This window comes from Anas platyrhynchos, chromosome 4 (genome assembly GCF_047663525.1).
Source record: "Anas platyrhynchos isolate ZD024472 breed Pekin duck chromosome 4, IASCAAS_PekinDuck_T2T, whole genome shotgun sequence".
Lineage (NCBI taxonomy): Eukaryota > Metazoa > Chordata > Aves > Anseriformes > Anatidae > Anas > Anas platyrhynchos.
The window spans coordinates 73,169,236-73,194,804 of NC_092590.1; the positions used below are offsets into that span (position 1 = coordinate 73,169,236).

Here is a 25,569-nt window from a genome sequence, read left to right on the forward strand (position 1 = left end):
TTACATGACAGTGGAGCCTATATTTACTGTTATGATCAGAAGATGCAACAATTACCATGGAAGAGACGGAGACCCAGACAAACAATTTGGAATTTTAGTTACTCTTTGTTCCCAGATAAGCCCTAAACATTAAGCTATAGAGTTGGGATCTGACCTTTTGCAGTTGTTTATATAAATTATAATCTTTATGAAGAATGCCAACACAGACCAAATTAGAGCTTTCATGGTAAACACTGAATTTGTTCCTGTATACTATGTTTAAGTTGTACATATACTAAATTCTGCAGTCTCATTCTATGTTGGAGAATTATTTTTATTTTAATTATTCAGTAACTGTAACATGACTGTCTCAGGAACTTAGCAGTTTTTGTCTTAATTATGTATTTCCGTGTCACATTGCAGCTTGGTTGAATATATTTTTATGTCTTAATTTAGCTAGTTTATGTACAACTAGCTAAGGAGCTACAGCGTCATGCAGTTACAAGTAAAAAAAAAAGCGTTTAAAAATTCAGATAATTAGCGTGACAAAGCAGCAGCAGTGCAAGAATGAGGTGAAGGTTATTATAAAATGATCCATCTAACAACTTGGTTAACACATAAACAGAAATTCTTGAAAAAGGTCTTCCAGAGAGCACTGTGATTGCCCTTTACTGCATTTTGTCTTCCTATTTGTCTTTCCAGACCCTTCGCTGGTCTAAAAGATAGTGCAAACTGAAATATGTCTGGAGAAATTATTGTTTTAAAGGAAATGCCTTTTTTTTTTTTTTTTTTCCTCACCTTTTGTTTTCATTAGCAATGAAATGACATTGTCCTTTAACTACATTTATTTTTACAGTACGGAAATGTGAATACAGTTGTGAGTATGTGAGAATCCCTACAGTTGACAAAAGTAGAGACAAAAAGCAATACTCCATGGACCAAATCAATCAAAAGAAAATCTTGTAAAGCTATTCACTGGGGTGTGTCTTATATTTAAAATTCTCAGACTTGAGAAATGACAGTGAGTTGAAATGACCACTAAATAAGTGTTATTAAATTCATTTTTATAGAACACTCTCTTAAAATATATATTGTAATAAAATCTTTAGTGGTGGGAAAGAAGGAAAGACAAGTTAAACCATATGGTACGCTAAGTCCGAGAAGAAAGTTTGCTATTATTGCTATGACATTTTGGTCCAACCTAGCTGATACCTAGTATAAGGTTCCTAACTATATCCCAATTATAAACTTAAATCATCTCACTTAAGATGCACTTAAGATTTTAAACCATGGGCAAGCACCATGTCAGAAATTATAAAGGAGCTGATTATACCTCAGAATTAATTAGGTATAAACTCAAACCAGCACTGCAACGTTGAGCCTTGAATATACCTTGATAGTGCTTTATTCTTTATCTAGAATTGTTATTATTAAATATCTCTGATTTGGTGAAATGTTTTCGGTCTCCTTCGAGATTTTTTAATTAGATCTACCCAATACAATTAGACCCAATACAAACATAAAAGTTGAAACAGAGCTCTTTTGGGAAGCATTTTGGGGGCAGTAGTCTTCTTCAAGTTTAAAATCAGAGGCTCCTCCAATGCAGTCTGCAGCTCTGTCATGCTAAGAGCTATCTTAAGTAGGTCAGTAGGGGAATTTTCCCTTAAATTTTCAAGGGAAATTTGCAATCCTTGTTATCTGAAAAAAATGAAAATCCAAATGCTTCTATTTGCCCTCTGTTCTCCACCAAAAGAAGCAACAGCAAACCTCCGTTACATTAATAACTTTTCCAAATCAGGAAAAGAGGGAAAAAAGAAGAAAAGAGGAAAGAAACATCACTGTTTTCCACATGTCCCAGCGGCAGTGCCTGTTACACAACCGCCTCATGGCGAAGCGCCACCAGCAGCCCTGGTGCTTGGCGCAGTTTGGGCACCTGTGTGGGGAAGAGAAGGAAACCTCACAGAGTGGATCCCCTGCACGGGCACCCTCTCCAGTTTGGTAGCAAAAGGTCACAAAAATCCTGGTGTTTTTTTTTGGAGTGAGGGTCAAATCGTGCCTCCTCCAGGTCCCACGCTGGGTGTGGAAGGGGTGCTGCCACCCCTCACCTCAGGGCCCTGCGGCGCCTCAAGCCGGAAGGGACGCGGCAGAGGCAGGCCCATAGGCCTCGACCCAGGGCGACAAGAAGGGACAGCGTCTGCTTCAGCCACCCGCTCCCGACCAGCCCCTCCTGCCCCTCTGCTGCATGGCCGTCCGAGTCTTTTGCAACGCCTGCTTCTGCGAGCCCCGCAAGGCCACCCCAAGGTTCCTCTTCACCAGCTGCGGCCATGTTATCTGTGAGCTCTGCTTCCAGAAAGGTAATGGCTGCCACAGGCGGGGCGCCCTGCTTCGGCTCCTCAGGCAGCGCTGGCACGCCTTGGCCATTAGCACTTCCAACTCACTATGGAAAAAAAGAAAGGCCTTTCGTTTTGTTGACCTAATGTTATGGATAAACCTTTTCAATTGTTCTTCTTTTAAGTAGTATGAGCAACCTGTGAATGCTTCCAGATGAATATGGCTGGAGCAGCCTGATCTTGAGAACAAACCTTGGATGCTGAAAACTGGAAGCTTTATAAAAGTTGAGTCCTGATGCTTATGATTGACATCTGCATTGTAAAAACAAAATAAAAAAAGTGAACGAGCAATTTGCAAAACATAGGATTTATATTTTGAGGACAGATTTTGCTACTAGTCTGAAGACATTTTAAATATCAGTATTGCTACTGAAACACCAGAGAAAATCTGGTGTTAGAAGGATTTTATGCGATGTTTTGATGCTTTTATGTGTTTTATGCAATACCTGAGCCATATTCCGGGACTTCTGTGATTTTCTTACATGCAAATATGTGGAAAAAACATAGGGGAATACAGCAGTTCCTTTTCAAAAGAAAAAAAAAATAGCAGGCAAGCATTCATGCTTTTCCCTTTGAGATCATGTTAAATGCCCTGCTTTTGGTAACTGCACACTGAAAAAGTGATACCTCTGTTATTTCAGAATTAAAAACAAATCTTTTGACTAAAAGGTTTTGCACTTCTGCTATAGACGAAAGAGGATCATAAAAAGCCACCTCTAAATGCAATCTGTAGACTACTAGAGCATGAACCACTGTTTTCCTTTTGGTTGTTAATATCCTTTAGCAAAAAAAGTCCCCAAGAAACTATTTTTTTCTGTAAACTCAATAATAATGATAATGAAATATATTTCCTCTTTAAAGATGTTTATGAACATTGATCTTTAAAACTCTTAGAAAGAGAGCATATAATAAAATTATCAGATTTATTTCAGCCATATGCATTTACGAGACATAGTTGCTAATATATTTGCAAATAATCAAAGAGATTTTAAAAATGATGAAGTTTTAAAAAGTGAGGTGATTAATTTTTCACTGGAAAAAATCACAAGGTAAGATTATTAATTCTTTGAAGTTAAAGTTTCATATATTTTGTCGAGAGAGCAAGACAGTCCCAAACTAAAAAGTCATATATCTGGTTGGCTCTAACTCATTAGTGCTCTTAAGCATGCATTTAATTAAACCAGGCAAGTAGTCCTATTTAAATCAAAGGAACTAAGAGTCACCTGCACTCAGTGACACTAATGATATTCATTAAATCATTTACATGAATACTTATTTGCAGGATTAAGACCAGATGACATTCACACACATTTTTCCTGTGCAACTGTGCACTAGTTGTTGTAGAATCAAATTCTTTATTCATGTTTATTTGCATTTCTTATATCACCTTCATATTCCTTCAGTAAGCTCCAAACAAAGGTTTCAAATTCTAGGCATCATATTCTATTAAAAATGTATTCAATAGCTATTCTGATTGATGTACATTTTAACTGTGTCTTTACCTTACAGGCAAAAAAGATGAGTGTTTGATCTGCAGAACTGCTTGTCGTACAATATTCCTTTCAAAAGAGGTAAATGAAGCTTTAGTACTATTGTGTTATATTAATCTGTGGTTTGCTTAACAGCTAAATTATTTGCATTACAAAATACTTCCCATTTGTTTGCCGACTGTGACTGGAATTTATTGATGATAGTTCGGTAGACTTAGATACTTTTCATTATAGTTTTTAGCTTTACAGGTTTTCAAAGGAAAGCTTACACTCTCTTTACACCCTCTTACTCTGTTGGTCAGTAAATCACTCTGACCTTTTCAAGAATATAATGGCTTTTGTGTAACATGAGTAACTACTGTCAAAATGTGGAAAATGTTGTTTGTACATCAGAGAAAAAGGACTGTAATGTAATGGACTGAAGCAAACATCTGCATGGGGGCCCATCAATGTTTTCACGTGTGTTGGGCTTTTTTCTAAATTTTCTCTTTTCCTTGTTTTCCTCATGGCCATGTAATTGAGAGATGATCTGTGGTATTTATAGAAATTCTTGTTATTTACTAGAGAACGAATACCTTTTAGTTGTCTTTCTTAAGAAATCATTAGAAAGATTTAATTTTCTAATTTCTCCCAGGAACCATCTTCTCCTTATCTGATTCCATATGTGGGCTTTGAAAACAGTTATATTTTCCTAAACTGACACCTGCCTAAGAGACAAGTCATCTGTACAAGGGTAGAAGAGAAGTACTCAGAGCATTCAGTACACCTAAAACGTACAAGGCTGTAAGGCAATCATGCATATGAACTGGAGGATAATTCGGGACTATTCCTGAAGAGGTGACCTTAGAGAAGGGCATGATTCCTTTAGTTGTGTTCAAAACTGAGTTGGTGTACATGTAAATATATAGACTACATCTACATGCTGTACATAAAGAAAATTAAAATACTGTTACACTGTATTTCACATCTGTAAACACAATCTTTCAGAACTGAGATGGTGAAGAAGACAATTCTATATAGAAGTAAAACATTACAGCAAAACAGTAAAATGCTAATGTAATAAAAAGGAACAATGAACACTGCAATCAAATAAAACAAATGAAAAAACCTTCATAGAACCTCTAAAGGAGGCATTTTAATTATCTTTCAGTATCAACCTACTCCAGTGTAAGTTTCATTATCAATTTCAGTCACAGGGTTGACAGAAACAGAATTTAGGTTGTCAGGAGCCTCTGGGGGTTGTCTTGTCTAGCCCCTTGCTCAAAACAAAGCTAACTTCTAGGTTAGATCAGTCTTAAATTGCAACATATTAAGAAAGCTTGATAATTTAGTTCAAAAATACTGAAGGAATTTAAAATTGCAATGGTTGTGATACTAACAAAAAGATTAGATGTTTTATTAGAACCTGCCATTGCTCTGGAGGGCTGGAAGGAAGCAAATTATCATATTCTTTAAAAAAGACATTAATGATGATTACTTAGCCTTGATTAAGAACAGATAAAATGATTGGAATGTTAATTAAAGATGCATAGAAAAAAAGTCATATGGCTCTATAATTCAGGAACCTGAGTGGAAATATACCTGGTAACCTTTATGAGCTTAATGCTATGGCAGAATTCTCAATGAGTAGGAGGTCCTGCAAATGTGTTACAACTCCTTATTAAATTGTATATTGGGGTAATCAACATCTACACATTAAATATTCTCATCTTTACGTTAATGCATCACCTTTATATTTTCCTTCTTTATTTCATGGTCCCCACTTGCTGTTTCCCAGAGGATGGTTCAGAGTTCTGATAAATCAGAATCTCACTGCTCATTATTTCAGAATATCATGTTAACATCTGCTACTCCTCCATGCAAATAAAATCTAAACAGTTTTCTACCATCCTTTATTTTAAAGAGTTTATAAATCAGCAATGAAGCTCACTGGGTTTTTATTTCCTTCAGGATCTAATAGGGACTCAAAACCAAGGTCGTTGCTTTGTTAGGACTCTGAATAACTTTCTAGAGCTGTCTCCTATGAGCACATTTTAAAGACGCTAAAATTTTGTCTTGTATTCTCTTTACTCTTATGCCATAGATAGTTTAGAGTGCGCTATTGGTCTGTCTGCTTTTCTCTTAGCCAGCCAGTTCACCCTTCTGGAAACTTTTGGCAGCTTTGGCTAATGTCAACTAAATTCAAAGAGCAGAGGACGTTTCAAATACAATTAAATTTATCCCGTGAGTCCTATGAAAATTGGTAGCTGGGCAAAGCAAGGAAGGTCTAGTTCTCATGGTGAGAGAAATGAAAGATCAGCTCAACAGTAAGCAGGAGGGCATTTGGCAGCCACACATACAGTGCTAGAGTACCCGACAGTGTGTGCCGTTGCTGCTCAGCTTCATTGCCGTACATGACATAGAAGTAGCTGATATCAAAATGTGAGGAACAAAAGATATAAATCTGCTGCAAATGTGGGTTATTAATTTAGCCCCTCACATAATTATTTTTGATATATGTGAGAATCAACTTTTGTTATCAAAATTATAGAATAAAAGTACACATTAAAAATAGGTTTGGGAAATGAAGCTGTTACATAGCCATGGTTATTTGACTTTACACCAGTATTATACTACTTCTAGAGTAAATAAAAGTATTGTCTCTCTACATTTTTTGTTTCTAAATAGGGCAAATCCTAATTCTTTTTAATTTCAATGTAATTTATTTATTTATTTATTTAAATACTAGAGCTTATCTTTCTGATTTCTTGGTAGCTTAGAAGAACTGCAGTTTCCTTCATAGGTAGTCAGCTTCTTCTTTACTTCACCTTTCTTTCATTTTTCAAATTTTTAATCTTTCTAGGATTCTTTAGAACTTCTAGAATTAAATTGCATTTTGCCTGCAACAGTTTCGGTTCTATTTTTTTATTGGCTTTTGAAAGGTTGTTCCTTACATGAAGGGTGTCTATTTTCTTGTACAGTCCTGCCTCATCATCTAAGTATGTTGGGATTGTTTTTGCCTTTTTAGATTCCTCATTTTCCTCATTTTGTTACAGTAGAAATCTAATAAAGTTCTCCCATGAAGAATATTGAAATGTGATCACTGATTATCACTCTGTAACATTTTAACTTATTACTATAACCAGCATAAATATGTTAAGGGAGTAATTTGTTTGTTTTTTCTTATGACTACGTTGAGTCAGACCTATTCTGGGTTAAAGCAACATTTAACTAACTACATTGTTTTACAGATGTGAATGGATGTCCAAATGTCACTATCAATTTCAAACTCACTTTGCATTTTGTAGCATTTCTCTCTTGGCACAAATAAAAAATATATATTTATTACAATATACCAATGGTAAGGTATGTAGCTGGCGATGGAGAGAGCCAAAAAGCCCAGAAAGGGGCTGCAGGAACCTGGCTGTTGGTGTGAAGGCAGTGTTTCCTCCAGGGCAGCACAACATCTTGAATGTCTTCTGCAAATTGTTACTGTCTTTCTAACAATAAAAGTATTTGTGTCTAATATAGTTAAACAAAAGCACAAAGCTTTCCAGATATTTAATACAGGAAATAAAACTGAACTGTTTTTAGTTTCCATATTGTCCTACTCCTGATCTGTCAATTTTTGATTCATGTACATCATTCAATTTAAGGAACACTTCACAAAATGCTTTGTTTAATATAGCTTGCAAAAAAAAAGTACTAACCTTGGTATACTTTCTTTTCCTGCTAGACAAGTCCTGATATTCAGTCACTGTTCATGGGAATAGATACATTATGCAAGAAATATTCAAAAGAAATAACACAGGTGAATCACTCTTAAAACATTTTTACTATATAAAATAATCAGAAACTTTTCCTGATTTTTATGTAAGTGGGGAAGAACATGTGAATGAATGTTTGAAAATGAATGTATGATTGTTACTGTCTTCGCTTCTTTAATTTCACAGTTTCAAACTTCTTTGGAAGCATAAATTATTCATCATGTTCTCTGCTTATGTTTTCAAGCTCTCTCTGAGGACCACTAGTTCTGGTTATTTCAGTGATGTAGAATCACTTTCAATGCCGTGAAATGAAAAATTAGATCTGCCAGAATCTTAAACAGGCCCAAATAATGTACAGTAATTATGGCAATGAAAAGTTACACAGTGAAAACCTGAACTGGCTAAAGCCCTAAGATGTATGCTCCCCCCACACACTTTTTTTTCCCCTTTCCCCCCTTTTTTTTCTCTCTCTCTCAAAAAAAAAAAAAAAAAAAAAGGAAATAGAGAGTAAACAGATTCCTGATCTCAAGAGCTAGGTTTTATTAAAAATAATGAAAATAGAGTTCCCAAAATGTGAAAACAAACCCTGATCTACAATAAAAGATTTCAAGGTAAATTTTCTCCCTGCCTTCATTAAACTCTGGACAGATTCCTTTCATTCTTAGTTTCCAGTCCATGAACTTTAGTAATTCTCTGGGTTAAACAAATACATAGAAACTCCCACTGTATACTCATTTTCTCTGTCTCTTCAGCTTGGCTTTGAGACTGCTTCTCATCCTTGTCCCTCTTATTGAACATTTCAGTGGCAGCCTCAACCACTCTAGGCTGAACTGTAAGTAGTACATCCTTCCTCAGCTGACCTGCAGCTTCCATTTGTTTTCACCTCCTTTGTGCTGGTGCTTGATTGATCTTGTGATGAGCTTGCTGATCCAGTAGAAAATTAACAAAGATCACCTCTTCCCTTCATCTTAAGAATCTCCTCATTGGCAATAGTGACTGTAGGGTTCATATTTGCTCTATTCTGACTTCAAAGTTGAGCATGGTCCCTTTCCTCAGCAATCATCTTCTGAAGATCCATAGCTGACACAAAGGTAAATGAGATGCCTTCCTGGATCCTTTCAGACACACACTTTTTAGCAACATTTACAAAGATGAGCAGTTATTATGCAAACTGAACAAATTCAGACAGCTATCTCGCCAATCACACCTGAATATAAATTTCTGTAATGTGCCAGAGAAAGAAAAAGTAGGACATGATACCAAAAGTCTAAGGTTTTCTGTAGCTTGAGTTAACCTTTAGGAAACAGGGAAAACCTGTAAAATCTGGAAAACATTAAGAAATGACCAGAACTTCCACCAGCATTAAAGGACTTTAAGAAAAAGCTTGTTCTGCATTAGGACAAAGGTTTATCTAAGAGTATTTTTATCACAGCAGCTGGTGCTTAAGAAAGCATATGAGAGCAAGACTGTCATGCAGTGATAAGTCTTCAGAACAGGATCCTACTGTTTAACTGTTTGTGGCAAAGGGATTTGTCAAGGTAGGGTGATGCCATTGCATTCAGAAGCTTTTGATGGATATTTTTCTCCATTTGATAGTCAAGCTGTTTTCTGAATATTTATCACCTAATATGGAAAGGAGGTTCACAGGTTACACTTTGTGACGATATTTCATTTTTTCAGGTTTTAGCTCGCTACTTGTTAGTTTTGTTTGATTTCTTGCATCCCATGGAAGAGGAAAAAGCAACTATTCATATGTACTCTATCTGTGCTGTTCATTCGTTTTAGACTGCTAACACATCCCTTCTTCAGCTGTCTCTTTTGCAGACATGAAAACTCATAATCCATGCAGTCATTCTTTGTAATGATGCTATTAAATACCTCTGATTAATCTGAACTGTTTCCAGATGTACCATATATTTTCTGAGGTGTTAAGAAGACTCAGAATACAGTGTCATCACACATATTTACAGTGAAATAATGGTGTTGTCTATTCTATTCCTTTTTTAACCACTCCTAAGATCTGGTTTGCTTTTTTGACAGATACTGAGCACTGAACTGATATTTTCAGAGATCGTTCTTTTATATACCCAAGGACCCATTTCTAGCTGGTAGGGGCCAGCACACAGACCATTACTTTATGAATAAATGTAGATATTTTTTTTCTGCTCTGTATATCACTTCACACTATCTAGACTGAACTGCAGTCACTCAGCCATTCAGTCTCATAAAATTGCTCTGAATTTCTTTACTGCATGAACTTAATTTCATTAACATGATTAACGTAATATCATCAGCAAACTTTGCTATTATAATATTAATAATAGCTTTGCTAGTCACCTTCTTCTGGAGGTCATGTATAAACATGCTGAACAGCACAGATCCCAGTCTGGGTATTTGTGGAAATTCTCTGATGATCTCCTTCAGCTGTGTTAAACCGGTGTTTTACTTGCCTATTTATTAGCTTCTAGGAATTAGGAATTTTGGAACGACAGGATGTTGGGAATTCTTATTGTTCCTTTTTGGCTGTTTCTTCTATCATTTCTTCTGAAGACACTTCTGATCTTTTGATGAGTATTGAATGGAAATCTCCCAGACTCTTCTACAGTGAACCAGAAGTAACCATTTCAGTTAGCTATTCCACTGTAAGTTTATCTTCTCCGAGTATTTAGTTTTGGTTGTCTTTGGACCTACAAATTTTCTGGCATTTTTCTTACTCCTAAGAGGTCAGAAGAAAGATTTATTAGTAAGTTTCTGCCTATTGTAACTTGTTCATCAAACTCTTGTCTTGCTTACCTTTTTTCTTTTAACTTTTAACCTGTCATAGTTTATGATCCTCATTTGGATACAACAAGAAGTGCTTACACACCATCAGACAGTGCGTCTAACAATTAGTTTTTTAATTAACAAGATATTTTTACAAGGCAAGTTATAATTGCCAGAAAGATACATTACTTTTTATGTTGCCATTAATTTTGTGTATTTCCTTAACATTAGTGACTAAGAAACGCTTCAGGTAAACTGCCTTTCCAATTTCTTTACCTTAATATTGAACAGTGTTAAAATACAAATTCAGTGAAATAAATCTACCAGTAGGTTATACTAAATTAATTAATATTTATAAGACTTTCCGTGTCAGTGATAATAACTTAGACTTGGAATGCTTTTTTGGAAGATGATTTAAAGAGTTATATAAAGGAAATGTTAAATACTTATTGAAGTATAGAAAAATGTGTGCTGTGAAGTAGTTCTTCTCAACTACTTGTTAGTTTTGTTTGATTTACATGAATGTAATTAGATAAAGCTCTCCATAACTATATAACTAACCATTTTACTTTTAGATTTCAGAATTTCAAGAAAAAAATCGTGAACATTTATTAGCATACCACAGAAAAAAGGTAAAACTAATTTTTATATTTTATTTTTTTGTTGGCTATGTTTGCCTTATTACTTTTGTTAAGTTTTAGAAAATACATTTATCGTTTATTGGAATACTTATAATTATTTATCAGGGTTGTCACCTTTCTGTCATTATAAATATCAGTTTTTAATTGTTTAAAATATGTGAGAACTTTGTTAATAATAGTTTAAATACATGGCTGCTAGTTGGGTGACTGAAATAAATGAGGAGTCAAAAGATCAGGAAGGAAGAAACTAACTCAATGTATGGAGGAGAAAGTGAAAGAGACAGGGAGAGATTGGTACAAAGATGATAAGCCTAAAGAAAAAGAAGTCTAGGGCTGACAAACTAAATGAAAAGCTTGAACAGTATGAAAGGAGATTAAAGACCCTGAGTCAAGGGTAGTTTAATGGAGAGAGAAATAGAATTTATCAGCCTCAGGAACAGGTACTGAATTTGTGTCTACGTCTCTTGCTTTGCAGGTTGGAAAGAAATCCAATTTTTTTTTTTTTTTAATTTTTCAGCAAATTCCAAATATTTATGAAAATAGGTGGCTGTTTCATTTATTTCTAAGCATGGCCAGCTATCTTACTAAAAGCTATTTGATAGTACTGGTGCATACATAGTACACATCAGTAGGGACCCTAAGTATGAAATGATAGAGGCAAACTCATAGCTGGACAACTGGCCATTTTGTGTGTGAGAAGAGCAGATGATATGATTCCCATGGACAGAAGAGCTTGTAAACTTAAGTGCTATGTGGTCCATTCTCCCCTTGTTTCATGATTTTGTTTTGAGATCAGTCCTGGTGTACTGTGGAGTGGGTGGTTCTTTCAAGATCCAGTCCTGTTTTCAATGACAGGTTATGGAGGAATCCTGAGTTTATGGTCCCCTATAACCTATTACACTGACTCCAGACGGTAAAGCTCAGACCTACAGACAAAATAAAATAAAGCTCTTACTAGATTTGTGCATAAATTAAAACTGTGCATAAATTAAAATGATATCTCCAAGGAATTTTTGAAGATTTTTTAATGCTTTTTGATGATTACTTTCTCAGTTAATTGCTGTTAAGATACTCATTCACCAGTGGTTGTAAAGCACCAAAGAAGATTGCTTGACCTAGAGAAGATGTTCAGGTGCCAGGGTAGAGAGAGCTGAAAGTTTGGCTGGTTTTTATTTCAATGGCACACTGTTTGAGGTGCTTTTCTTGTTTTTCCTTTTCATTTTATTATTTTAAAACTACTTTCATCGTTTCTGGGTGAGAAGAGGCTGATTGTCTTAAACATTCTATCTGAAGCAATGGCTAGTATTGGTGAGGCTGTTTTGGTGGAGAAATGGTTTGACAGTGAGGGTGAGGTGAGCAAGGGTTGAAGAATTTCCTTTTGTGATCATATACCCATCCCCTTTCTGTGAGTTTCAGTTAGCAATGCTCCCTCTTTCAAGGCTACTGATGGGGAGTCTGAAGTGGCTAGAGAAGGGTAGATCACATCAGGCAGAGGCATTTGGGATGGCAGAGTGGGAATAGATGCTCACACTCAGGTTTATAACCATTGAGGCTTCCTGACACTGGCTTTGAGATGAGGTGAGTGGGAAAAGGATGGAGCAAGAATGATTTACAGCATTAACAGTCTGGTAAATGGCAATGACTCCTGGGAAACTAAGGAAGCAGAAGTCTCCCCTTTGACACAAGTGATTCTTCCTGCCACCCCCTCTCCGTGGGCCTTAGCCTCTGGGAAAGGCAGAGTACTGCATAAGGCAATTCACAAAAGGGGGTTCTCATGCTTGCCTATCTTGTTTGTGGTTCCTTTCCTTATTTCTAGTCTGTCATTATTTTCACTGTCAGCCAACAGCTCTGATGACCTTGATAAAAGCTTTGTTGCTGTTTCTGTGAGTTTCAGAAATACTGGGGTGCAGATGATGGCATGTGGTGTGGATACTTGATGTCTGTATTCCTGACAAGACTAGCCCCCATGTTCTGTAAGAACTGAGAAATACTAAAAAGCACATAGCTGTTCACCTTCTTTAAGGCATTTTGTTATTGAAATGATGCAGTCCTAGAGACTGGTATCGTAAAGTACATTCTTCCTGACATCTGTACTGGTCATTCTCTTAATCAAACCTAACTTTCATTAGAAAAAAGAATATATATATACAAACCAAACTTATCCTACATGTGTTAGATTTTTGTCTTTGATCTGTTGTGCAGTTTCACACCTGCAAAAGCACATAATATCTCCCACAAACAGTGTGATCTTATAAAGAAGGAAATATTTTAAAAGAATTTAAAAAAAATATTGTGAAGGCATGAAAAGTTAACAAGAAAATGTATAACTTGTCTTCAAATCAAAATATAATAGTGTGAAGTAGCAGAGATCTGAAGTCACACAGGAAATTGAGGATAAAATGCAAATGCAGTATGGAGGCTATTGAATAAATTTTTCCATCCTGCATAAAAATTGTGTATGATCATGTAATGCATAACTGTAAAAAAATACACATACTAGGGAGTTAGCCTGATATTCTTTGGACTCTTTAATTTTCCAAGCTGGTAACATTCTTTAATTGAATTATTTTTTGGCTGTGTTTATAAAATAATAGGAAATACTCTTCACATAATCTTACTACAAATAGATACTGCCAAGAACTGAATACATTTTGGATCTGTAACGGGAAATATGGACATTACAGTATTTGGTGTTTTAGAAATAATGTTATTAGTATATTTTCCAGATGATAGTACAAAATGCACTAAAACTTATGTATCTTTGATGTTTCTAAGATTGTTTAGCATTGTTTGCAGCTTTTTTATCCTCAGGCAGATCAACACTCCTGCTTACCTTGGTACCATGTGCACACTTGGAGGTTGCACTCAATTCTCTCATCCAGATCATTGATAAAAATGTTAAACAAAACTGACCCCAAGAATGAGCCCTGGGGAATGCCACTGGTACCCACGGTCACCAACTGAGTTGAGCTCCATTCACCGTGACTCTTTGGCCCGGCCATCCAGTCAGTTCTTCCCCCGGTCAACTGTATACTTGTCCAAGCTCTGAGCAGCCACATTCACCAGAAGAATACTGTAGGAAGCAGTGTCATATGTTTTACTATAATTGCAGTAAACAACATCTGCAGCCTTTACCTCCTCTACTATTCAGAGGAGCTGGCCAAGCCCCTATCCATCATTTATCAGCAGTCCTGGCTATCGGGGGAGGTCCCAGCTGACTGGCGACTAGCAAATGTGACGCCCATCTACAAGAAGGGCCGGAGGGCAGACCCGGGGAACTACAGGCCGGTCAGTTTGACCTCAGTACCAGGGAAGCTCATGGAGCAGATCCTCTTGGGAGTCATCATGCGGCACTTGAAGGGCAAGCAGGCAATCAGGCCCAGCCAGCATGGGTTTATGGAAGGCAGGTCCTGCTTGACGAACCTGATCTCCTTCTACGACAAAGTGACGCGCTGGGTGGACGAGGGAAAGGCTGTGGATGTGGTCTACCTTGACTTCAGCAAGGCTTTTGACACCGTCTCCCACAGCATTCTCCTCAAGAAACTGGCTGCTCTTGGCTTGGACTGGCGCACACTTCGTTGGGTTAGAAACTGGCTGGATAGCCGGGCCCAAAGAGTTGTGGTAAATGGAGCCAAGTCCAGTTGGAGGCCAGTCACTAGTGGCGTCCCCCAGGGCTCGGTGCTGGGGCCGGTCCTCTTTAACATCTTCATCAATGATCTGGATGACGGCATTGAGTGCACCCTCAGTAAGTTCGCAGATGACACCAAGCTAGGTGCGTGTGTCGATCTGCTCGAGGGTAGGAAGGCTCTGCAGGAGGATCTGGATAGGCTGCACCGATGGGCTGAGGTCAACTGTATGAAGTTCAACAAGGCCAAGTGCCGGGTCCTGCACCTGGGGCGCAATAACCCCAAGCAGAACTACAGGCTGGGAGAGGAATGGTTGGAGAGCTGCCAGGCAGAGAAGGACCTGGGAGTGATGGTGGACAGTCGGCTGAATATGAGCCAGCAGTGTGCTCAGGTGGCCAAGAAGGCCAACGGCATCCTGGCTTGTATCAGAAACACTGTGACCAGCAGGGCTAGGGAGGTGATCGTCCCCCTGTACTCGGCTCTGGTGAGGCCGCACCTCGAGTACTGTGTTCAGTTTTGGGCCCCTCGCTACAAGAAGGACATCGAGGTGCTTGAGCGGGTCCAAAGAAGGGCGACGAAGCTGGTGAGGGGCCTGGAGAGCAAGTCCTATGAGGAGCGGCTGAAGGAGCTGGGCTTGTTCAGCCTAGAGAAGAGGAGGCTCAGGGGTGACCTTATTGCTATGTATAAGTACATTAAAGGAGGCTGTAGAGAGGTGGGGGTTGGCCTGTTCTCCCATGTGCCTGGTGACAGGACGAGGGGGAATGGGCTAAAGTTACGCCAGGGGAGTTTTAGGTTAGATGTTAGGAAGAATTTCTTTACTGAAAGGGTTGTGAGGCACTGGAACGGGCTGCCCAGGGAGGTGGTGGAGTCACCATCCCTGGAAGTCTTCAAAAGACGTTTAGATGTAGAGCTTAGGGATATGGTTTAGTGGGGACTGTTAGTGTTAGGTTAGAGGTTGGACTCGATGATCTTGAGGTCTCTTCCAACCTAGAAATTCTGTGATTCTGTGATTCTGTGATACTAAGCAGGCCATCTTGTCATAGATCTGGTTAGTCAGGAATGACCTGCCTTTCATAAACACATGCTGGCTGCTTCTGATCACTTTTATGTGCCATCATATGGCACACAAGATGATCTGCTCCATCATCTGCTGTGGGACCAAGGTCAGACTGACAGGCCTGTAATTCTCTGGATCCTCCTTCCTGCCCCTCTTGCAGATTGGAGTCATGTTTGTCAACCTACAGTCAACTGGGACCTCCCTGGTTAGCCAGGACTGCTAGTAAATTATTGAAAGTGGCTTAGTGAGCATAGCATATCAGATATGGAAGAGAGAAAGAAAAATAGAAGCAAACTATTTTAAGCATTTTTCTTGGTATTAATTTATCCAGTATTACACTTCTTAAGAAAAGATAATCAAACTAAGTCTGTAGCTGCTAAAAAGCAGCTTATCGTTTTCAGACTGGCTGGGTAATATATCCATATAACAGCTCCAATCTTACCCCATTGTACCTAATAAGTCTGGAATAGCAATTATACCTAGGATTAAAAGCAATAAAATACAACCTTTCAACACTTTAGAATGCTGGTTTTATGAAAATGAAGTTGTATATCATACAAAGAGAGCTTGTTTAAATCTTTATGTCACAGAGAATAAAGCTGGAGGAATCTCTCAGGAAAGCAACACAACAAATGCATCAGATACAATGGTAAGAGGTTTAATGCAGTGAAAGTAAATGACAAATATTCTTTTTAATCAGACTACAGTAGATTTCATTGTTAAACGATAAAAAATTGCTTTGTTTGCCTTTCTCTTATATATCATGTTGTATAAATAGAAGAATAATATTTTTGCAGAGGTGAATGAGCAATGATTTCTGTCATCAGGTTCATTTTCTTCACATTAATCAAGCCTGTCAGGAAGGAATCCTTTCAAATCAGTAGTTACTTTAAAAAAACTTCAAAAACTACTGGAAAAGTACTTGACAGGCTTGGTTTGCTTTAGAGTTCTTGGTGTTTAGTTACAATGTTGTACTCCCTGTAGATCCATCTTCTTCAGAGGAGCCCCTCTCCATAATGTCACTTTTATGTATACCAGTGAATAAGGATCCTGAGATCTCCTTGACAAGACAGTTCACAAAACCAGCAATTTAATTGCAAAATATTTTTTCTTTCTTAGGCTTTCTTTTGACTATGACATGCAAATAGTACTGCATTATGCTCTCTTATGGTGCTTTGGTGTAATATAACTGAGAGAAGCACAGTTCAAAGTAACTAGGTATATGGTGGATTTTCATAGTCTAAATATGATTCTATCTACTGTCTCCTTTTCATTGTTTGCATCTCACATAAACAGCACCTTGGTTATATCAACAACAGAATTCTTACTGAATTTCAGATTTTCACAAAATTCTATCAAGACAGTGTGACCTAGGGGTTCTCCGTGCATAGCCAGTAGGCAGGTTCTTCTTATTTATGGTTATTGAGAAAATCTCCATTTTACATAGCTGTTGGTGAATAGCATAAATGTGCCAACATTCCCTTTGAAAACTAGATTTTTAAAAGATGGGAATATATATACATCAAGGTAAAGATTTTTATCACAACTGTAGTAAATAGTTATGTTTTAGTGTCTGTTGTTCCATAAAATCGCCATGTTGTTCCATACAGTCTTGTTCCATGAAAAGCCATGTCATCTAAAAGTGATATTGTTGGGCATGCAGTGACTGATACAGACATTATAACACAGAGAAGATTAATTTAATAGCTTCTCAAATGTATTGCTTATTTTGCTTCATGGCAAAGAGTGTTATGCTACTATGTACCTATTAATGGATAAAGTACCAGTTAGATATTGACCAGTTGGATATTGACCAGTTAGAAAAATGAATTAACCAAAAGAGCTTTCAATTCACATCCGTTTTTTTTTCCTTTCACTTTTAGTATGAAAACTCCTCAACAAACTACTCCACTGCCATTTTCCAGTACAAGTAGAAACCCACTTTCCAGTAAGAAATGCTGTTTTAAGATACTAACTATGGAATACGTATCATTGGATATAGCAATGTTCTAATATTAAATTTATTAATAACTTTAGTTCCTTCAAGAAGACCGAATGGCTACTCTTCATGTTCTCTTCAACCTAGTCATCCTTCAACTTCTGAAACGTAGGTGGAAATCCATTGATTTTCAATGAAAATCTTAACAATGACAACACACTAACACCTTATACACAAAGCCACTTCTTTTATAGTGAGTTTAAAATGATTTTTTGTTTGTTTGTTTCTGTAAACTCTGTCAGCATAAAAGAAGTGGGGATATCTACTCTAGTGTGCATAACAGCTAGTTGTATAGATTGCCTTGGTACTCTCTAGAAAAAAAATCTGAGACATGATGCACCTTATTTTAAAGATTTTCTGGATAGATAGATTGATTGGTGAGTAACTCTTCCCGTTAACTGTAGGGGAAATCTAAATGGCTTGTACAGACAGCTATGTTTACAATGTAGCTGTCTAAAGTTAGATGGGATGACCTCCATTAAGACATTCAACGCTCGTAAAATGTTAAATAAATTAAATATGCAGCTTGCTCAAGCTACAAGACTTCTTTTGCTGTGACTAATTAATTTTAAAAAAATAGAATGCCCATATTGTGTAGACAAGTGACAAATATTTATATACTTATATATTTATATGTAGATTTAAATATAAGAATAATGTTAATCATAAAAAAAAAGTTTTTTGTAAATGTCTAAATCAAAGCTCAAAGAATCAAATAATGTATTTTTCTTACCCATAGAGGGTTTTGGAACATGTCCTATATACTTATGTGTGTTATGTGTTAGATACTATGTTCTTGTATTATTAGTCAAATATAACATAACAATATAACACAATGTTAGTCGTTATAAAGAATTTGTTATTTTTAATTACAATGTCATACTTATTTTGACCTTTATTGTAAGAATGGAGCCAATGGAGATTGATCCTTTACCTTCACCAATGAGGAAGGTAAGGGTTTTTTTGTATATATGTATGTATTAAATATGTATTTACATGGTTTTGGTTTCTCCAATCCTTTTAATACTGTAAAAGAAGACCACCATTTCCCCTCTACCTCCAATTCAAACCAATTCTTATGTCCATGCTAATTTCAATTATGGTTGATGTTTAATAGAAGTCAAATAACCCCCAGAATGGAACAAAATAGAAAAAAACACCATTTTCTAGAATTCTATTCTCCACGTGCCATATCACAGAATCACAGAATAGTTGAGGTTGTAAAGGACCTCTTGAGGTTATCTTGTCCAACCCCCATGCTCAAGCAGAGCCACCTAGACCCAGCTGTCCAGGACTATGTCCAGACAGCTTATACAGTTTTAAAGGTCTGTTGGTAAATTAAATGACAAATTCTTGAAACCTCACTTTCATTATAAAAGTGTTGTAACTGTTTTCAAGAGAAATGTTACTAATAGATAAACTGGGTCTAGTGGAATGTGTCCCTGCCTATGACAGAGGGGTTGGAATTTCATGGTCTTTAAGGTCTCTTCCAACCCAAATAATTTTATGATTCGATGAAATAGATTTGGGATTAAATTCAATTTATAATATGTTAAAGACTGGGAATGTTTGTAAGACCAGACCTCATGTAGATGGCTCCAGTGGAAATCTAAGCTAGCATCCCAGGATTTGATTTATAACCTATGGATAAGTTATATCAATTATAACTATGAATTTAGGTGTAACCTATGAATTATTATGATCCTTATAACTATATTTATATAATTATATATTATATATTATATACTATAATTACTTATCTCATTTTAAAGTATATTCATTCGTTGTTCTCTCCTTGACTATAAAATGCATTTAAGGTGATCAGATTAGATGTAGATGCTCCCATTTGAAGTATCTGAAGTTAAAGTGGTGAATCACTTGGCACGCTTGGCACTCTGGCTTTCCAAGCATTCCCGAAATTCCATTTATGATGGATAAAAGTGTTTTTCAGGCGTGTACTATGACAGTCATTTTTTTTTAACCTTTCATAAACATTTTGTTCATTGCTTGACCAGGTGATCATGCAGCAGGCTTTGCACAGGGGCATTAACAAGTGTATTACTATCTTAATTACTTATAATTTATTACAGTAACTTAATTCTGAGGTTTTATTTCATGGCATTTTAGTGCCATGAACAAACCTGGTTGTAGAGAATGACAAAAATCTTCAAGTTTATAGTCCTGAAAACTGTACAGCTGTTGCTTAAAATACCTTAATAATCAATGTACGCTATAATTAATGCTATACTATTCATTTAGCCTGAGACAGGGACTGGTCCAATAAGATTATCACTAATAACTCCTCCTCAAGATGGACGTATGGGTATGTAAGACTAAAGTTTGTAACTGGAAAAAATTGTATTTCTTTAAGAAGACTAAAAAATTAAAATCCATACATTAGCAATTTATTGAGCAAACTTGAATTATATTGAGGTGTAAAGAATTTACCATATAGACATCAATCAAGCAGATGGGAAATAGTTAAAAATGAAGAAAGAAGTAAGTCTTCCCCATACTTGCCTACCCAGTTCTGTGAATAATTTCTGGTAACCAAAATGATATTTGCTGAGCAACCATAGTCAACATTTGCAAAGAAAATACTTTGTTGTGTATGGTTGAAGAGAACATACATGCTTGCAGTATGTGTTGGCCCTCCACTAGCCTTCGTGATTATACCGGTTTATAGTTACCAGAGGTTAATATTGTCCATAAAATCATGTTAAAAATCTCTTGAGGAAAAGAGAGGAAACTAAATTTTCTAGGAAACTAGAAAAATATCTTGTAACAAAAGTAAGGAAATTAATTTGAATTACAGTAGAATTTCTTCAGGTGAGGTGATTTATTTTTTAGGCATGATATCACTATATTAGGGTGGAAGACGTTTTATCTGCCTGTACTGCCTTTTGTTCCTTGTCTGTTGAAGATCTTGGGTAACACTTGGGCAGCTCTTGGGTAAATAAGACATGAATGGCAGCCTATTGAAAGTAGTGCAATTTCTTTGGGCATTGTTTATTTGTGAGGAGTTTCCCTGAATTTCTAGTGCTTTGCAGGTCTACCATTTATGTGTCCCTCCTATTCTCAGTTTTACATTCAGTGTGCTTCTGTAGTATTCTAGGCACTCTTACAGCTGGCTCCAGTAGTTAAGAGCCACATACGGAACTTCTTGCACTCATATTTTCTCATGGTATAAAAGACCTGAAACAAGGATAATAATTAAAATTGCAATGCAGTTGTAATATAATTGTAATGAAGGAGTGAAAATGACTTTTTCTATATTGCATCTCATTTATATGTTCAGATCCTTCCTAAATGCATGTTTGCCTATTAAATTACTAATTTATTAATTAACAAGATATTCAGAGTCTACATAATTTTTGCATGTGTGTCTAAATATAAATAGATATTTAATTAGATAGTAAAATTATAAGACAGTTATGTGCTCAGCACATTTCAGAATCAACCCGGAAAGTTTTTCAGTGGATAAACTTCATGAATCGAAGCATACTTGCAAAGGTAAGGGCAAGTAGAAACAATGATGCAATGGTAAAGTAAGGAAGATTTCTTTATAGGAGATTAATGGGGCAAAAACAATAGCTGAGGAATTGAAATACTTCAAAACTATTGTATTAATCTAATCAGTGAGAGTAGGGTAAGGAAACCAACATACCTGTGTTAAACTTGGAAAAGATTTTAAGGAATGGTGCAATATGATATCTTTGTGATAGCTAAATTCTATGTAGGAATTAATCTATTGAGACTAAAGACAGTTTTTCACCTTTACCATCACTGGAGTGCTGCTGAGTAGTTCTGATAGTTTTCACTTCTGCTGGAGCTTCTTCCAGCAAGAAGACAAAGCATGCGTCAGTAATGCCTTGTTTGTGCTACATCCCTTCCAAAACGGAATTATTTTTAGGGCTATTTTGATCATTTCTGAAGTGACATGTTGACTTCATTTAGTCAACCAATTCCTTATCTTTCATTTTCTGTTGTATTTTTGCACCCTTTTTCATTCTTGAATAAACTGATCATGAATTTGTGCCAGATATTAATCCTTTTTTTTTCCAAAGTGATCTCTTAAATAAAGTATGTAATTAATTTTGGTCCTGTTTTCAAAAATGTAATTCTGACAGGTAGTGTATCCTACAGAAGTTCTCAGTCATCTGGAATAACATCAAGTCAAAATAAAGCAGGATCTACAAGGTAATTAAAAACCTTTTAAAGATGTTATAGTCTCTCATGAGATACTGAATTTGGACTCTTGCCTGGTCTTTATGAATCTGCACATTTAAAGGCTATATTCTATGTCTGAAGAAATGTTACTGTGCAAGTTAGCTGTCACCTATATGAATTTGTTTATTGTTGGAAGGTTATATTTTGAAATTACTTTCTTAAAAATGTGCAGAGGTAATCTGTTTTTGTAACTGTGGACATACTCAGTCATGATAGTTCTATACAAAGAGCAGTAATTTTATACTAAGGAAGTGGAACAGCTTCTCTGTAACTCTTCTGAAAGTCAAAAATGACAGCATGGTATCTACATAACAGCTGTTCTCTGAAGAACTTGAACATCCTTATGCTGTGTGTCACAATTTTTCAAGTTTTGCATCTAAATATTGAAAATATCTGTTTGTAAGTATTGTTACCATCAAAAAAAAAAAACAAAACACAACAACTTAAAATGGTTTTCAGTCAGTAAAAAGTACTATTGTAGTCTATAGTTATTAATCCCAGTATAATTCTCTAGCATAAATTTAATATTTATATAACATAATATTTCTTCTTTTCCATCACTGATTCTTGTTTTGTCCTGCTACTTACAATAAGTATATATATATAACCATACTATATATATATATGTATTTAGTTATATAAACTATATAACTAAAAATCAGATAAGGAATCTATAGAACACAAGAAAGTATGGTATTTTTAATTAAAATGTTAGCAATATGAAATTAAAAGGTTTTGATGTCTGTTGTTCTGAGAAAGGAACATCAAATCTTATCCATGAATTAATTTCATTGATAGATCCACACCTGTAAGCCTACCACATAATGGATATTCGCTTATATCACCATCTGGATCACAATGCAGTAGAAGGGGATCATGGACTGCTTCTGATTTCAGAACGCCTCCATTGTATCCACTTACATCACCTTCCCCACAATCATCTGTAACAAGACATCCTATCACCATCTCTGGAATTCTACAAAGACAACACTTAGGCAAGTATATTTTATCATATAACAACATTTAACAGTTTTTCCTGAAAAATATCAGCATAACGTATGTTTATTACTGATTTCCTGGAGAACAGTAAATAAGTACTTTAGTAATAAATACGGTGGGATAACAGTAAATAAGAAATAAATTACGCAAGACTAAAATTATATTCGAAAATTGGAAGTAGGCTATCGGCAAAATATGAAGAAAATTTATATTTATGATCAGCCTTAGCCCTTTGTTAAAATAGAGTATCTGCTGTGAAAATATGTTCTTGCTTCATACCTCAATACTATTTTAAGAGGTTTAAATTTGATGATTTCCTTAATTATTTTCTATAAAAATACAATTTCTAAATTATTTGGAAAATCTAATCTTGCAGCAAGTCTCAAGTAAAGAGCAGAAAAAAGAAAAGCATTAGTGGTAGAAGTGCAGTGACTCCGTAGTCACAGCAAAACAGATCGTCAATGGGAATCAATATCTGAATGTTACTGTAAAAAATGAATTACTCTAGGGTAATAATTGTTGCAGCACAAAGCTAGCAAAAGTAGTTACATAGATACCGGCTTAAGAGATGTGTGTGTAGAAGATTAATTTGGGCAGATCAATTATTTGTATTGCAAAGTTTACATAACAAGTGAAAACTTATTCACATTAATTCTTCTGTAAAGAATTTTTTAGTCTAAATTTGTAAACGTGACCTTTCTATTCCAGGAATAACACATGCCAAGCAATTTTGAGTGCATAGACAAGCTGTTCTGTAGATATAAGGAAATATCACGAAACCAAAATAACAATGTTTCAAGAAATTCACTCATATTCAAATTATGAATACCCATAGACAGTGAAAGTTTACCTCGTAATTGTTTAAATCTGGAATACTGCATCTGAAATAATGCATGAGCCTGATAGGTTCTGTAAATAATGGAGTATAAAACTACATTAATAAATGTAGTTTACATTTTTAGAATAAAAGCAGCTATATGGAACTTTAGTATTGGTCTTCTTTGAGTTATATGTTTACTAGCTAATTGTGGTTCAGATGCAGAACAATAATATTTACTTTGGACATTTGCTTGTGTAGCATATTCTTCTACAAAAGGAGAAATCTGGTTATATTATTTACATAAAAAGGAGCATATTTAGATTCATAAAAAGCTGTATAAAAGTTCTCATGAAAATGTATGTTTTGTATTTTTAAATTTTGCTATTTTTTACTTTCCCCTTTCCTTGACTAAGTTCCCAAAATAATTTACATGAATAAAGTTTTCCTTTAAACTTATTAAAAATATTTCTATTTGTATTTTTATTATAGGATCAGCTAATTTTGGAGGACATACATCAGAAAGATAAGCAAACATCTGCGATTTGTTTTGTTTGATAAGCATCTGGAAAAACTGTATACAGTCACTGGATATCAAAGTATTTGTAATTTCTATAAAATATAAAACTGACATAAAAGAGCTAACTATCCAGTTTGAATAATGTATTTAAAACATTGCTGGTCTTGCTGATTACCATCTACAGTAGCATTAAGCAAGAGTACAAAAAGCTCTGGCTTTTTAAAGAAATTTTGGTTTAAAATATATTGTAAAAATAAACAGCCTTTATTAACTGTGTTAAGACAATTTTTTGCTTTTATATTTAATGAATACATCTTGCTGTGAATGCAGTGAACTGCAGCAGAACACTGTTTTTAAGTAGTTGTGCTTGTATATATATGCCCAACTCCTGAAAAAAAAATAATAATTTATGAACATTTGATTCCAGAAATCCAAATTTGTGTTCTTATTCAACACATCACCAGTTTGCACTGATTAATAGTGTATGGTTGAGGGATATTACCTCCTAGCAGGCTCTGCCAAGCTCAAAACACTATGCCACACTCCAAGCAGTTTACCATTTGAGTTAGGTAGCAATAACATCTTCCCAAAATGCAATGAAATGGGGGAACTGGTATGAACAGATGTATTGTGCCAGTGACTGCCTTTACTTACACACAAGAATAGCAACTTGATGCTCTGAACCGAGGGTGCCAGAATGCCTCCTTTTTCTTTTGAGAATAACTTCCATTGAAATTCCCATCATTACTGTGTATATCTGGCAAAATTTTGGTATGAATGACTAATCAAATGAGCACCTTTGTTTTGTTTTGGCCCTAACTTTTCCCGGTCTATTTTAAAAATAGTTAAGCTACAAGCTGTTTTTTGAGATCAAGTCCACTAAGTAAATGATACAACTTCTTTTGGGTTAAAATGTTTTGCTTGACCTAAAATAAAGGTTAAAATAGAAAGTGGTTTATAAAGGTGGTTTTTTTTGTTTGTTTTGCTGAAGCAGAATGCTAGTTCACCCAAAGACAGAAGTTTTTGTTTGTTTCTTTGTTTGTTTGCTGTAATTTGTATGGTTGTAAAGGAAGACAGAATTTGAAGTTGATAAAGTTACAAAGTTGTCTTTATAAATAAGACTTGACTGAAGAGTCACTGGAAAGAATCATATAGGAAAGAATCATATATGCTTTCAGAGACAGTAGTTTGACAAAATTAATGATAATAAAAAATGCGTGCTGTCAAACATAAAGTACACCACAAACATAAGTACACCCACAGAGCAGAATGATTTCCATATTGCTGCTAACCAGAAGGATTTGCACACAGT

General features: G+C 35.7%; 1 protein-coding gene across 1 annotated transcript; it reads left to right on the forward strand.

Moving 5' to 3' along the window:
- Positions 1-346: 346 nt before the first annotated feature.
- On the forward strand, positions 347-25,161 carry RNF212 (ring finger protein 212). Its single transcript, XM_072037862.1, has 12 exons — positions 347-2,333; positions 3,879-3,940; positions 7,575-7,649; positions 10,944-11,000; positions 16,283-16,341; positions 17,576-17,640; positions 17,730-17,799; positions 18,597-18,642; positions 19,951-20,014; positions 21,822-21,891; positions 22,720-22,916; positions 24,230-25,161. Exons 1-12 carry the CDS (start codon positions 2,222-2,224, stop codon positions 24,265-24,267), a joined length of 915 nt encoding a protein of 304 aa, XP_071893963.1. The 5' UTR covers positions 347-2,221; the 3' UTR covers positions 24,268-25,161.
- Positions 25,162-25,569: the final 408 nt, after the last annotated feature.

What these genes read in the sequence shown, in the direction of transcription:
- RNF212 (XM_072037862.1), top strand. Translation starts at nt 2,222, where the DNA reads ATGGCCGTCCGAGTCTTTTGCAACGCCTGCTTCTGCGAGCCCCGCAAG. An exon ending in TGAGCTCTGCTTCCAGAAAG is followed by an intron (nt 2,334 to 3,878) that starts GTAATGGCTGCC and finishes TTTACCTTACAG; the next exon opens with GCAAAAAAGATGAGTGTTTG. An exon ending in TCCTCAAGATGGACGTATGG is followed by an intron (nt 20,015 to 21,821) that starts GTATGTAAGACT and finishes TAATTCTGACAG; the next exon opens with GTAGTGTATCCTACAGAAGT.